The following is a 15,219-nucleotide window of genomic DNA, read 5'->3' as shown; positions in this document are numbered from 1 at the left end:
TATTTTATTATAACAACATAAGTGAAAGAGAAAATTATATTTCTCAATTGCACAAATCCTTCATTAGAACATTTGAAAAACACACTTAAGAGAATCCAGTTATTTAACTATTGCAATTACAACAGGAAACATACTTTTTAAGGTGCACAATCTCCCCCTCCAACATTGCCAAAAGACAATGAACACAATTCTGCACAAAATATGACAGTATAAGTTATCAGAACTTAAATAAATATACACTATACACTGTATCTAATTTGCATATTAATGTGTTCTTGGAGCAACATTTAATGAAAAAATAAGTGTAATAATTGGAGTAATAATTGGCATAATATCTATAATATCTAATATTTCATAGGAATATTGATGTATAATTTATTTCCATATTCACTTGTTGTAATGCCTGATATGCCTGATAAACATGATTTAAGTCCTGATGTCCTCTACAGTGGACATGTATGAAATCAATGCCCTGTTCTGTAACAGAAAGTCATTTTTTGATTTGAAACCCCATAACGTTTTGACATAACGTCTGAGATGTTGGTTTATGAAATACAATTTGAAAAGTAGTCCGATTTAAATTATAATTACACAGATTTGAAAATTCCGTTGGCTAATTACAGGGCCTAACGTTAACCCAACTGATGGAAATAAATAATAACTGAGTTTTGTTGCAAAGCACAATATTATGGTGAAATTAGATCTCGTGTTTGTTGACTTAAAACCGAATTATTGTTGTATAAGCATAGCAAGCATCATAGCAAAAAGGCTAACAAACTTAAGAGTTATACCCACCAATTAACATTAGCCCTTCATTCATAACATGGATACCGTAATAATCATACCGAGAGAACATAGTTGCATACCTTTATCTTTTGCTCGTTTCTCCTCTAAATTGGGCACCTGATGGCTTTACAAAAACTGCATTACTTGTCATGTTTCAGTTCTACCTGCATACAGTATAGACAATATAAAAGTCCATAGTTTTTGTAATTTAGCCTTCAGTTTAAATGTTGAATGTGTTCATTCTTGGCAACATACTATCTAAAACTGAATGAATCATTACTTTATAGAATGTACAATAGACAAAATAGTGTCCTCTATGCAGAATTCAGTTGGAACCTTGCTTGGAACTGCTCTCCAGTGGTTAGATGTGGATGGTAGCTGATGCCATAAATTACCACATACATGGCCTTTGGTTACTATGTAAGCTTGTTTCCGTCACAGAATAAAAAAGTAAAAACAGTAATTGTGACCTTTTTATCTCACAATGTGGACTGAGTTTACATCATGCAGTTCAGACTTTATCAGAATTGTGAGATATTGTAAATTCACAATTGCAAGACAAAAGTCAGAATTGTGAGATAAAAAAGTCACAATTACCCTTTATCCTTTATATTCCATGGCAGAAATAATCTTTCATAGGTTCCACATGTGTAACGGGAACAAACAGTCCAGCACACATTCTCACTTTTTCTGATTCAGCCAGGCACTATTTTCTCTCTCTCTCGGATTCTTTGTGCTGTTCTTTGTGTTTTACTCTGTTGCTGATGTAATGGAAAGAGCTTCAACACCAGACTATTCCTCAAACTGAGACTGGAATCAGCTATTTCTAAACATTTCATTAAGTGATCTGTTGCTTAAAAATGCTTATCAGTTGTTACAACATTTTATATAGAGAGAGCTTTTTTCAAAAGCTGTTGTAGCAGAAGTAGAAGCTACTGTATTTAAGGTTCGGGAACATTAGGTCTTCATTTCTGACATGCTGTGTTCATTTGTAAATAAGACTAAAAACATCCATGATTTTGGTTTTTTGGTAAGCTTGTATGAAAAGAAAATGTAAGCATTTTAGGAACATGGTAACTGACTGTATTGTGTGAAAACAACATGGATTGTGTTAATATGGTCACAACAGACGGATGTTGTGCTAATTGTGTTTAGAGTTTTGAAAGATTAGACAAAGGGATGTTAGCAATCGAAAAAGACAACTGTTAGAAAAGTTTGCTTTCATTACACTACTGTAAAGAGATCTTACAGATGAAAAGCACAAGAAGTCAGTTATTACACTGCCAGTTACTGTAAATAAAGAAAGAAATGAAGCACCCTCTGCCAAGTTGCATTACAGTAATGGTAATATCCTCATTGGTTATACTATAACAGTTTCTCTGCGTCCCCTAGACAGTCGTCTCTCAGTTCTGCACAAATACAGTACATGTGAGAAGTACTTGGCTACAAATCAGTTCAACAGTTATGAGTTTGAGACTGTGTGCTGCAGTATTTACAGTACAAAGAACAGTGAAAGTCCTCTCATCTGAAGTTCTGCTACTGTAAGTGTAATGTGTTAGTAGTGTAAAACCCTGTAGATGAGCTGCAGGCCAGCTTTGCTCAGGATCAGTCCATGCACAAGAACATGCTCAACTATAGTGCTTTATATTTCATCAGCAACAAATCACCTTTGACCTCGTCCCCTACATTTTCTTTTCTCCTCCTATCCTATTTTTCTTGTCGTAATTGCGGTCATGGCTCTTGTAAATTCTATGTGTCTGGCTTCCGGTCTCATCTGCGTCCAGCTATTTCTAGCTGTACGAAACAGTTCGTTTTGCTGCTTGATATTGAAAAGTGGTGTGTCTTATCATATTATTTGAATGTATTATCTTAATTATGAACACACTGGTTTGTAGTGCAAACAGTTTTACCGTTTACTGCAGGTTGTTATTCTCCTGGTTATTTCCCCACAGCGGCTAATGAACTGGAAGTCTCAGCCCTATAGGCTTACTTCTGCGTTGAAGAAAAAGGCTGATGGAGAACGGGAACGTGTCGTCACAGCGGCAATGCATTCTGGGAGTTTAGGTCATGGGAGCTACAGCGGAGACTGGATAATAGTGAATGTAGACGTTTGATATTATTTCATGTTGATATTATTCAGGCACGTGCACACATAGGCCTCAAAGAGGGCTTGAGCACCGGCCCTTTTTCCCCCTTGAGAGAAAGTGCCCTTTTTTCTGGGGAGGTTTTTTATAAATGAATATATGTATATATGTGTGTGTGTGTGTGTGTTTGTTTATGCACAGCTTTCTCTGTCAAACAAATAAAAAACCAAAACATCAGGTTGTATCAGGAAATGCCTGTCTCCCTCTGCGTCTCTGCAGCGCAGCAATGTAGCACACACTGAACACACATTTACAGCTAATTACCCCAAAGACAAAAGGCAAATTTCAAAAAGTCCAGTAGGTTAGACCAGAGCGCGTTCTGTCACTGCATGATTCAGTTTATTAAAATGCATTTAGAATGATCACAAAATTCACAAAATTGCAGAAATGTATATATTTATATCATTTCATATAGTTAATCATTATCACACGAAGACTTTATACAGCAGTTCAATAAACAAGAATTTAATATTAAGACACTCACGTTTTAGACACAATATTGACTGTTTTTGCTCTATTTCGTCAACAAATATAATTTCAATTTGCGTCTCTGAGCAACATGATGCTGTTTTGTTCCTGAATGAATCAAGTGTTTAAATGATTCTCTTATTAACAGTGACTTGCTGCCACCTACTGGCGGTTTTCATTTCACATTTAAGGTACTTTTTTTTTTTATTTTATTTTTTTTTTTATAATTTCAAATATCAGTATTCAACGTTGTATGTTTAAAATATCAAAACAGTATTAATGCAGGTTAAATGCATTCATGTCCTGCATTAAACAGTGTGTAAATGCATCTAAATGCCCTTCTAATGCAGCTTCTGTGTTTTCTCTGCATTGCAAAGATCAGTTTTGTCAATACTGATTTCATTTGCTTGGTAACAGCCCAGATTACTTATTATTCTAATTGACTGATTAAATGTAAGAATTTGACTCAAAAGATGATGCACACTTTTAGAATAAAAGGCTTTATAAAGGTAAAAATGCCCGTAAAAGGTAAAAATCAATTTAAACGTATTGGAAAAGATTAATTTCTATCACTGCTGTGAACGGATCACCACAGAATATGAAGAATATCAAAATCTTCAGGAGTCAGCTGTCCACGGTAGTCTTTAAGATATCAACACAATAACACACTCAGCAAAATATCGTCTAATTATTGTTATTGATAAAATCCCAGAAAATATTGAGATATATTTTTTTGTCAATATCGCACACCCCTAATATATTTAACGTTTTGTTTAGAAAAAAAATGTTAAATGAATACGAGAAGTGCCCTTTATTCCACTTGAGCCCCTGCCCCTCAAAATATCTGTGCGTGTCCCTGCTCACACCTCACGGTAAGATACCTTATCTGCTTTTAAATGAGCTGCCTTTTGAGGTGACTTCAAATCTAACATTTAAACACATGACAAAATAGAGCTCCCTCCTGAAAAATACAAATAAATGAAAACACCCAGTTAACTGCAATATAGATACATACTGGAAAAACAGAGATGAGAAATAGGACACAGATAAAAATGGGTTGAAAGTATTAGGCTATATACTGACTATATACGCCTGCTGCTCAAGAGTGTGTAAATACAACAAAACTCAGGCTAAAACACGCATAAAACAGCTTTTACAAACCCATTGCAAATGTCTTTTTGAAATTATGATACATGTAATGCAATACAAATAATAAAATACCATTAAATATTAAGTGTCTGTATAATATGTGGTTTTTAAAATATTTTATATTAATTTGCAGGGCTTGCTTTGTTTGTTTTATGGAGAGCTTGTATATATATATATATATATATATAACATAACATTCTTTATTTTTCATTTTATTTTTTAAAATTTAACTTTCAAAATTACAAAATTCAATAGCAAGTTCTTGACATATTTGTCATATTTACATATTTTGTAAGTACAAATTGAAACAATTTTAATAAAAAAAAAATAAATGAAAAAAAAAATAAATAAATAAAAGAAAATAAATAAATAAAAGGGCATCACGAGCATATGTTAAATTCATTAAGCAGAGACACAGTTCTTTGGGCTTTACTATGTTTTAAAGACTTTATAGACTCTAAATAAGCTTTAAAGGCTGTTTGAAAATGAGCAACATTGGGTTTAAAGTTACTCCATTTAGTTTGATGAATATAACATTCTCCTAATAGCAAACACAGATCAATAATACATATTTTCCTTTTAGAAAAGTCATGTTCATCTGAATGAAGTAAAACAGATGACACATTTAAGACTAGGATGCAGTTCATTTGAACTCAAAGATGCAAAACAAAGATGAACAGAGACTCGATAATAAAACAGAATAACACATATATAGAACAGAATAACAGAATAAAAGCAGATAGACTCTTTTCTACAATTACAGAAAGAGCAGCTGTAATCTATATCAGACGAAGCGCTCGAAGGTTTCTTTAGCAGGATATATTCCCAAATGAAGGAAACATATGAAGCCAAACAAATTTAGATGCAGGAGAGATATTAACAAAAAGAGATCTGATCAGCTGCTTACTGCAGTTATCATGAAGCAAATCTAATTTATCTAAAAATAAATGCTTTGAAACTTTCCTTCCTGCTGTGTTACACTAAGAGCCGGGATTTCTGAACAGAGACAGACTTTTTACAGAAATAGAATAATATTTAGCAGAAATATACACATTTCAATAATACTCAGAAGCTGACCGTCAGAATTCAATAACTGACCAACTACTAATATATCAGATTGAAAGTGTTTTTCTGGCGAGTGATATTCGTGTTATTCCAAATAAAAATGAGTGAAGAGAGAAGTTATGCTTAAAGCCCAGCAGCACGTCAGAAGAGCTGCTGTGAAAATCAGATCAAGAGGAGTTTTATTGACATCAAAGCTACATCCAAGAAAACAAGAATACCACCAAGATGATCCAATACAATATTCCATATAGAGGAACTATTGTTAATCAAAGCTTTCAACCAATTGATTTTAAAAGTGTTATTCAAAGTCGTAAAATCCACAACATTCAAACCACCCTGATCATATGGATTACATTATATACTTTTCTTTAAAGGTCACATATTTTACACCTTTCTGGAGTTTTATTTTTTACGGAAGTCACAACGGTTTGTTAAAAATCACAGCTACTTTATGCAGGCTGTGTGCATTTTACTGTGGACTGACTGTTTTGAAACTTATAGATAGAATACTACCTTTTGTTAATGATGTATTTGTGAGAAAGAGCTTAGTATTGCTGAAATTAGTGACAATATTAAGAAACTCAAGGACAACACATCTCATGGTAATGATGGTCTTATGAATGAATTTATTCAAACTTTCAGAGATGTGCTTCCCCCTTTTGTTTGAGCTGTTTAATGCATCTATAAAGGACCTCCTTCTCTTAGACAGGGGCTAATTACTCTAATCCTGAAGCCAAATAACTTGATTAAACACTGATGCCAGATAGTTTTCTCTTATTTTTAACATATGTGAGAAAGAGCTTAGTATTGCAGAAATCACGTGACTTTGGCAGTTTGATACGCGCTCGAACCAGTGTTTCGAAACAAATGATTCACAAAAGATTCGAAGCTTCAGTGATTCGAAACAAATGATTCACAAAAGATTCGAAGCTTCAGTGATTGGACAGCGCGGTCACTCTGCTGCGCATGCGCACTTTCACTCCAGGGCTGCTCGTCCTCTGGCTTTGTGTCCAAACCGAAAGTAAACTCAGCAAAGAGACGCGCATTTAGAAGATCGCCATTAAATCCTAAATAATAAGACGAATATCGAAGCGGCCATAAACATCGCATTACAGTAAGTTCATTTATCGTCTTCTGATATGATGTTGTATTATTGTTTGAGCTGTTTTCGCTGTTAAACCATTTTAAAGAGTCGTGACGCATGTAGAAATGAACAAGTTCATCTTCAGGAATGATATCGAGCTCTATGGATTCTGCTTTTAGCTGAGATTAATTTATGGATTCATTACAGTCTAAAATACACAAAGAAAGATGTAATGTTAAAAATTCAGGAGTTTATCATGGGCTGTGAATGTGAATCGCTCTGGATTTGTGTGAATTTTGAGACCTTTCTGGCAGTGAACGCCTCCCACGCGGGACACTCGTACTCTTTAGCCAATCAGATTTGAGCTGTCTGTCGACCAATCATAACCCACTGTGGGCGTATGAATCTCGTGCCTACCTGGATGCTGACGTCATCAGCGCGAGACCACCGTTCAAGTTATGATTCAGCAGGTATGTGCAGTTGATCGTTTTATTTCAGTTAACGAGCCAAGTAAAGGTTTATCGTTTTATTTGTGCATGTTTACTTAAAACTTGGAAGTAAAATTGGTCGTTTAGACACTCAAAAATGTGAATAATGTAAGCCAGAGGCTGCTATGAATACATAGTGTTCCCAAAAATGCAGCTGTCTTGTGTTAGCCACAATGTCTGGCCAAAATGAAGAAAGGGATTATACTCATTGCCCTGTTTTTGTTCAGTGTATGAACAATGGGATGTTTGTACTTACCATTTGTGCAACAGGATGCAGTGTTCAGTTAATACACACTAATTGTTGTCCTTGATTTTTCAGGATTTAAACACTTTGGCACAACATCTGGATAACAGTTACAGACGTCTTCATTCACAATCTTTATCTCTTTCATGTACACACCTTATGTATTAATTTCTTAATGTAATCAACATTCATGTACTTTTCATATTATATTACTGTGATTAACCATTGTTAATGTTATTCCTGTGTTGTGTTGTGTATTGTAATCTCAAAGATTTTTACATCAAGACGAGCAGCAGTTGTGTTTGCTTGGTAACAGTTGTGGGATTTATGCTGATCAGACAAAGACTGATCATAAAGAAGAATGCAACAAAGATTATTCAGTTATTTTATCACTTTATCTCATGCTTTCTGCTCTTTCTGTATCTGCATCTCTTGTAAAAATATAAGAGTTAACATGCCAAGGTGTTAACTGCTTTGAATATCAGACCAAAACCTGGCACGTCCTGACAGAGAGAGATCGTGAAAGACTGGATCTTAAACATTTGATTAATTGACTTTTCACATGATGTATTACACTGATACAATTATCATTCAGGCATAACATTTACTTTAAAGAATGCCAAAGACTCTAAATGAGACGCTATACCAGGTTTAAATACTGATGGACTTCTAGCACAGGGTCAAACTGGTATCAAGACAATCTCAGACCTACGCGAGAGACATATATTCAACTGTGCTACATCAAAATTAATATTTCATGTTACAGGCACATTGCAATTAATCATGGTCAGGTCATTTCATGGACATTTTATTCCCAAAGTATTCAGAAAACTTTAATAAATCGTATACAGCAACTGTAACAACTGACTTGTTTTGAATGTTTTAATTCTGACATAAAACCAGAACAATAACAAGAACATTCAACAATGCATAAAGCTTTACACCTTGAACATGTACAAAGTTATGGGGTCCTGTTATAAACAAAACAAAAAAATGTAGTAATAATGCATGACTTAAAAAGCTGTTGAAACTCAAGAAGAATGGGTTGCAACATGACTGTTTTGAAAGAGTTCCAGTTCCAGATGAAGCTTCTAGATTCACATCAGCTCATAACTTGTGGCAGTCACACACGACTTGGGGGTTTTTATATTAACTAATGGAACCTTATTGTAAAGTGTTACAATTATTTGTTATTTAAGCATATGCATTCACAAAACACTGTTAAATTAAACAGAAAAGCAAGCAGGTATGCATGATTTGGCATTGCAGCCAATACAATTAATAACCGTTTCCTTACCTAAATCCTGCGTTTGGACCAGGCTCGGTTGCAGAATCACATCACTCTGTGCTTCTGAAATTATTGTCTTTATCTATTTAGTGTAGTAGTTAGCTATGCAGCTAGTAATAGCTATTAGCTATGTGAAAATAAACATTTTTTTTGCAAATTTGCTGATTGTGACTCATTTTGCCAACACGGGTCACAAATGTATTTTCTGCAATAAAAACTCTATAGACCCTTATTAAAGTGTCTGGTTTGTGATATTTAAATGATGATGCCAAGATAACTTTTAAACTTTTAGAAGGGGAGAACATAAAATAAACACCTGCAGTAATATGTTTGCATAAGCGTGCATTATTTAACTTTTTCAAATGTTAAATATTTGAAGCAGCTGTCGTCCAGTTTCTCTTTCGCTCTCTCCAGTTATGCTGTGATGATCATGATATATGAATCACCACATGATTTGTAGTTAATATTTGAATGATCTTGTTGTTTGGTGAATACATTGAAACTCACTGTGGCTTCAACAATGAAGCATCAGCTCTGAATATAATCTTCATCAGATGTGATGATCAGTTAGTTGATGTGTGTGAGTGACGTCACGTTACAGCAGCAGAAACACATCAAGCTCTGAACAGAGTCCTGCTTTTCTCCTGCTGCTGAAGTCAAATATGTTCAGTAAGACACAAGAGCATCAGTGAGCTCAGATACTGACGATGCTCATGAGGAGCACTCTTCAGATCTTCTTCACTGCAGTCAGTAAAGCAGCACTTTATGGATTCAGAAGAACAAACTGCTGCAGCTCCACATTCTCTTCAATCTCATTGTGTGTGCAGCGTTACGATTGGTTTTCACTGCAATCACTGGAATAATAATCACTATATTACGTGTCATTTGTTCTCTTGTGTTTCCATATGCAGGACTGAAGTCAGTTTGTGATTATGGAGAGCAGAGAGAGCAGAGAGAGATCTTCATCTGCTGATCACAGCTGTGTGTCTCTGAAGAGTGACGGATCTATGGGTCCTCCTCCTGACCTCAGTGATGATCCAGTGACCTCTGACCCCAGGTGAGATATAATCCAGTGTTAAGGTCAGTTGATGCTGCACTGATAAACACTGACCAGCGTGAACAATCACTGGATCACAGTTCATCATTTCTCAGATGCTCCACGAGTCGACAAGTGCTGCTTCAACATGTTCAATCAGAGAAAACACAGACTGAGAACAGCAGCAGATTCAGACAGGAGTCACACACTGATCCACAAACCAGACCAAGAGTCTGTTTCCACTGTTAGTGAAGCACACACTGACTTACTATTACAGCTGCAGATAACCAGCATTTACTGATTCATCTGATGATTGTTTCTGTGAGTCATGTGTAAAATGACTCGTTATTGAAATTTATATATGTTTTTAAATGAAAAAGTAATTAATTATATTCTGCTGCTCCAACAGTTACTGTTACTGCTCAAATAAAAATAGCATTACACACTCTAAACCTACATTTAATTTCTAATGAAATATCCTCATGAAATGATGATGTAGAGATATTCTAGTAAAATGTATATTTCAGTCAGAGTTATTGCTGCTGTTCTGCTGTGTGTCACATGTTTGACTTGCATGTGTTCACCGGCGCTCCTTCACTGACGTCTGTGCAGTTTAATGGAGATTTCTTCTCAGCTCATGCAGAATAGAAATACTTTCTAACATTCACAGAGAAGAACAGCACAAACCGCAGTAAACGCTTGTGCTTTCGTCAGAAGAGCTGAATATAAAGCACTCTGGTGTTTCAGACGACTTGCTCCTGCATCTTTCCCACAGCAGCTGTTTTCCATGTGTTTCTCCAGAAGTGTGTTATTCACTGAAATAAAGTGATGTGACTGACGGATGTTTCTGTGCACAGCGTTCAGACGCCACTAATCCATAATCACACTCACTGACCAGTATTTTATTATCCATTCTATCAGTTATTGTTGCAGCTCTGCTTATAATAAATGAAACAGCAGACAGAACTGAAGGAAGAATGATTTCTCTGTGTTTCTCAGGATCTTCAGGAGGAGGAAGATGCTGTATAATCCTCCTAAATTCAGTGATGAAGCAGTGACCTCTGACCCCAGGTGAGACACACAACTACTGCTTTCTCAGTGTGTCCCACAGGAGTTTGTGAGACTGTGGTGGGTGGACTCGGTCCCTCTAGGGGGGTCCGGGGACATGCCCCCCCTTAAGAAAATTGTGTAGATTTTAAAGTTAAATGTATCTATCTGGTGCACTATGAGAGTTCAACATTAAGAGCTCCAACACAGGTTCAGTGTGCACTAGATAAATTGAGAATCACGATTTTTTTTGTCTCTAATAGAGATCACGATTCTCCCACGATTCTGAACTAAACAAAATAATAAAACCCAATGCACAGCTGCAATGGATGCAATGTACTGATACACGTGTGTAATTCTCCGTTCATGCGATGCGAAAGAGTACTCGCTCGCTGTGAGAGGCGCTTTCTGTGTGTGTGTGCATCAGTGTCTGCGCTCAGAAAACCAGACCGAGTTGAGTTCTCTCTTGCATCGTCAGATTTATCCATATGTCTGCTCTTCTCTTACTCCCACATATTGACATTTTTTAACGTTTTATGAGATGTGCAGCAAGTGTATGTTAGCTTATGTCCCGCCGGTTCATGTACGCATCTAACCTCCAAACCACGCAGCAGATTCATTCTGAATTAATCTCTTTCCAAATCGTCCCTCAATCGTACATCGTAGTTTTTGTCATTCAAAAAGAGTTTTAGTTCGTTATCGTCTTGTTGGTGAAAAAAATGTCGTTGACAAATTATGACGAAAATGATTTGTCAACGAAATTAACCCTGTAACACACGCAGTACCAGTTATGTGATTTATCGGCGCAACGTTCGCGCGTGCAATAGAAGAGTGTGCGCTACGAGCATGGTATAACATCTGGCAGGACAGGATAGTTTGCTTTTCTGAGGATGCAGTGTCTTTTGGGTCCTGACCCACCAGTTGAGAAACACTGCTTTAGACTGAATCGTGATTCCGGCTTTTCAGTCTCCAAATTTAACACGTAATAATGATGATGTTTGTTCTGCAGTTTAAATGTTTAAGACTCTGTAAGGACCTGCAGGAGCTTGTTTTACTCACACTTGTGCTCCTTAACAGACAAGACTGAAATCTCTATTGAATTAGATGTTAATTTACACATCCTTTATTTTCAGATATGTTTAATCTGTTGTTCTTGTGATATTTCAGCAGAGCAGATGGAGAGCTTGTGAAACTTGCTGAAGTGGCTTTCAAACAGCTGATGAAGGGCAATGTGATGTTCTATGAGGAGGACCTGATTGAGAGCGGTATAGACATCACTGACATCTCTGTGTATTCTGGAATTTGCACTGAGATCTTTAAGCAGGAATCTGTGATTCATCAGAGGAAAGTCTTCAGCTTCATTCATCTGAGCGTTCAGGAGTTTCTCGCTGCTTTCTATCTGTTTTACTGCTATTTAACAAATAACATGGAGCCACTGCATGAATTCAGACCTTACGGTTTTGATAAAGTCTCTCTGTATGATCTATTAACATCAGCAGTAGATAAAGCCCTTGAGAGTGAGAATGGACACCTGGATCTGTTCCTGCGGTTCCTGCTGGGCGTCTCACTGGAGTCCAATCAGAGACTCTTACAGGATCTACTGACACACACACAGAACAGCTCAGAGACCATCAGAGAAACCACACAGTACATTAAAGAGACGATCAAAAATGATGATGTTGGTGATTATTTTATACATCCTTCTATCTCAGCTGGTGAATCCATCAATCTGTTCCTCTGTCTGCTGGAAGTGAAAGATCAGACTCTGTCCAGAGAGATTCAGGAGTTTCTGAAATCAGACAAACACTCAGAGAAACTCTCTCCTGTTTACTGCTCCACAATCTCCTACATGCTTCAGATGTCAGAGGAGCCGCTGGATGAGCTGAACACCATGAAATACAACACATCAGCTGAGGGGAGAAGAAGACTGATACCAGCTGTGATCAACTGCAGAAAAGCTCTGTGAGTGTTTCATCATTAACTAAACTATCATATTTAATAATGAATCTGACACCTTTCAAATAAATGTTCCTGAATGAGAGATTTTCTCCTGAATAACAGGCCAGAATCTTAAAGGAGTCACGACAGGTGTTTTTAATACAGTAGATAGTGGAGTAAAATGTCTGTTAGCGCCGCGGTAAACACAACCCAGTCATATGTGAAACTCGTTCATTAAATCAGCAGCTGCTGCAGCAAAGACACATTGATCAGTGAAGCTGACATTCAGACATTTCACTGTGAATGAAGATAACATAATGACATACATTACTGGTAATATTATTAGCAATACTAATATAGCATTATCACATTAAATCTTCAGTAATTATTGATCATAAATGCTTAATGTTGCAGCTGTTTGACTACAGTGAAGACAGTGCTTGAAGTGTGCTTACTCTTTACTGTACAGCACTAGCCAGTATTTTACATTATTATACATTTAAAGAGATCTGCATTATGCCATAAAATAAATAAAACAGTAGAAAAGGTGGATTACTGTGAATGGGAATATTATGAGAGATATAGGTCTAGTTTTCTGACACATATTTACTCTGTCAGCATCAGGATCAAATTAATGTCACAATTGGTTTGAAACTTATATTTAATAATTTGCTGATGCATTTCAGCAGGTCACATATGTTCTTATTAGTTATCTGTCCATTTCTGACACGTCTATTCTGGTACAAAACAGCCCTGCTCATGACATGACAACAAAATATAATCTCCATGAATTAAAAAAATGTTGATCACTTTTTTCATTAAATCGTTCCTTTGTATGAGTTAAAACATGAAAGCACTGTATTTATTCAGTCCAGTGAATCAACTAAAATAAATTAAGGAACGAGTAAAAGGTCATAATTTACAGGCACGCAGTAGGGACGCTTTAAAACGTCACGGTTAATTAATCGTAAAGGCTTCGCTACACCGAGTGTTTCTGTTGCACAGAACTGTTGCTAGTTGCACAAAACAAAAACAAAGTTACACTAGCGGTGCACCATCTTAAAATGCTGTGCTTATCAGAGAAACAGAGGCTACTACACACACTAGATGAACTATGACAGAGGAACCAAACAGCCAAGCTTTATTTCACCAGAGAAATGACTGAAGTCGATAGTGTGGGAGCATTTTGGGTTCACCAAGAATGACCAGGGTGTCATTTAAATATTGCTGTAAAAACTGCTGCTAAAGAGCGAATGCATAAGAGATAATACACGGCTAGCTGTGCATTGAACAATTTTAAAAACCAAAACCAATTGACGCCAAGCTACGGCTCGTTAGCTCAGTATTCTGCCCGCTTCAGATCAGACAGAGATGAAATGAAACCGTGTGGTAAGCTTACACTTATTTGAATTACTTAATTATAACATTTAGCTACTTGAATTAATTATTCGATCGATCAATCAAGAGAGAGAGACAGAGAGAGCTGACAATAGTCTACCTGCGCTTGCGCGTCTCTCTTTAAAAAAAAAAAAAAAGATTTAATTTGGACATTCTCCTGCTGAGAAATAGCTAATAAAAATATAAGAACAATTAGTGTGGTCAAGAGAAATTTTTCATATCTGTCTTATTTGACGTTCAATATCTCATGAAAGAAATAAGGTAGGAGAAAGATTATTTTTTGGTGATGTTCCCCAACATGTGTGCTGTATGTGAAATAAATTTTGTGGTGATATCATGAAGTAATCAAAAGTTACAGCATTTTGGAACCAAGGTAGCCCTTCTCTTAGCCATGCATTGTAAAGGTCAGACTCCAAGCTTTCAAATGACACCTATTTTGTGTTGATTAAAGGGAGCTGTGATCAGCGGCTATGATTGCTTCTGGCCTAATCACAGCCATGCTGATATAGAGCCGGTATTGCTGGTCACTGTACTATAAAACATCCAAAACGACAGGCTTTATGACGTCACAGTGCGATGAAAGCCCGCCTCTGCAGAAGATGATCAACACCTGCTTCAACATCACTGGCTCTTTAGCAGCGGAGAAACACAGTCTCAGAAAACTGTGCTACATTTAGCTACATTTACATATTCATTAGCTGAAGAAACAGTCAGGAGCTCTTCTTATTGTGATTCAGTGTTCAGATCATGTCATCCCATGTTCCTGAGCAACCCTCTTTACATGTCTTTATTATTATTATTTATCTCTTCTAGATTTTCTGGCTGTAATCTCTCAGATCAGCATTGTGAAATGGTGTCATCAGCTCTACAATCCTCAAACTCTGTCCTGAGAGAGCTGGATCTGAATAACAATGAGCTGCAGGACTCTGGTGTAAAGTTTATTTCTGATGGACTGAAGAGTTCAAACTGTCAGCTGCAGATACTGAGGTATTAAGAACATATAAGAGATAATTTACAGTCAACTGGTCACAATGTTGATGTGTGTCTGTAGATGATCTGACTGTGTGTGTGTGTGTGTGTGTGT

General features: G+C 36.4%; 1 protein-coding gene and 1 long non-coding RNA gene across 3 annotated transcripts in view; both read left to right on the top strand.

Moving 5' to 3' along the window:
* Positions 1 to 6,469: 6,469 nt before the first annotated feature.
* LOC107668190 (uncharacterized) lies at positions 6,470 to 11,983 on the top strand. Of its 2 annotated transcripts, none has more exons than XR_001631867.1 (3): positions 6,470 to 6,726; positions 9,628 to 9,773; positions 11,967 to 11,983. It is a non-coding gene; the product is annotated as an uncharacterized LOC107668190 (long non-coding RNA). The 2 variants fall into 2 exon arrangements; XR_001631866.1 differs by lacking the exon at positions 11,967 to 11,983 and adding an exon at positions 9,831 to 10,076 and having other exon boundaries at positions 9,628 to 9,796.
* A 2-nt stretch (positions 11,984 to 11,985) lies between these two features.
* The window catches only part of LOC107668189 (protein NLRC3-like), a gene marked incomplete at its 5' end in the record, with an annotated part of 16,348 nt that continues 13,114 nt past the window's right edge, over positions 11,986 to 15,219 (top strand). Inside the window, 2 exons of the mRNA XM_016459984.1 lie at positions 11,986 to 12,761; positions 14,949 to 15,122. Coding sequence (XP_016315470.1) covers positions 11,986 to 12,761; positions 14,949 to 15,122 — 950 coding nt within the window. The remainder of the gene's footprint in view (positions 12,762 to 14,948; positions 15,123 to 15,219) is intronic.

Source organism: Sinocyclocheilus anshuiensis, unplaced genomic scaffold, assembly GCF_001515605.1.
Source record: "Sinocyclocheilus anshuiensis isolate Anshui unplaced genomic scaffold, SAMN03320099.WGS_v1.1 scaffold3689, whole genome shotgun sequence".
NCBI classification, from domain to species: Eukaryota; Metazoa; Chordata; class Actinopteri; order Cypriniformes; family Cyprinidae; genus Sinocyclocheilus; species Sinocyclocheilus anshuiensis.
The sequence above is the reverse complement of the archived record's forward strand: the minus strand, read 5'-3'. Positions and strand labels throughout refer to the sequence as shown.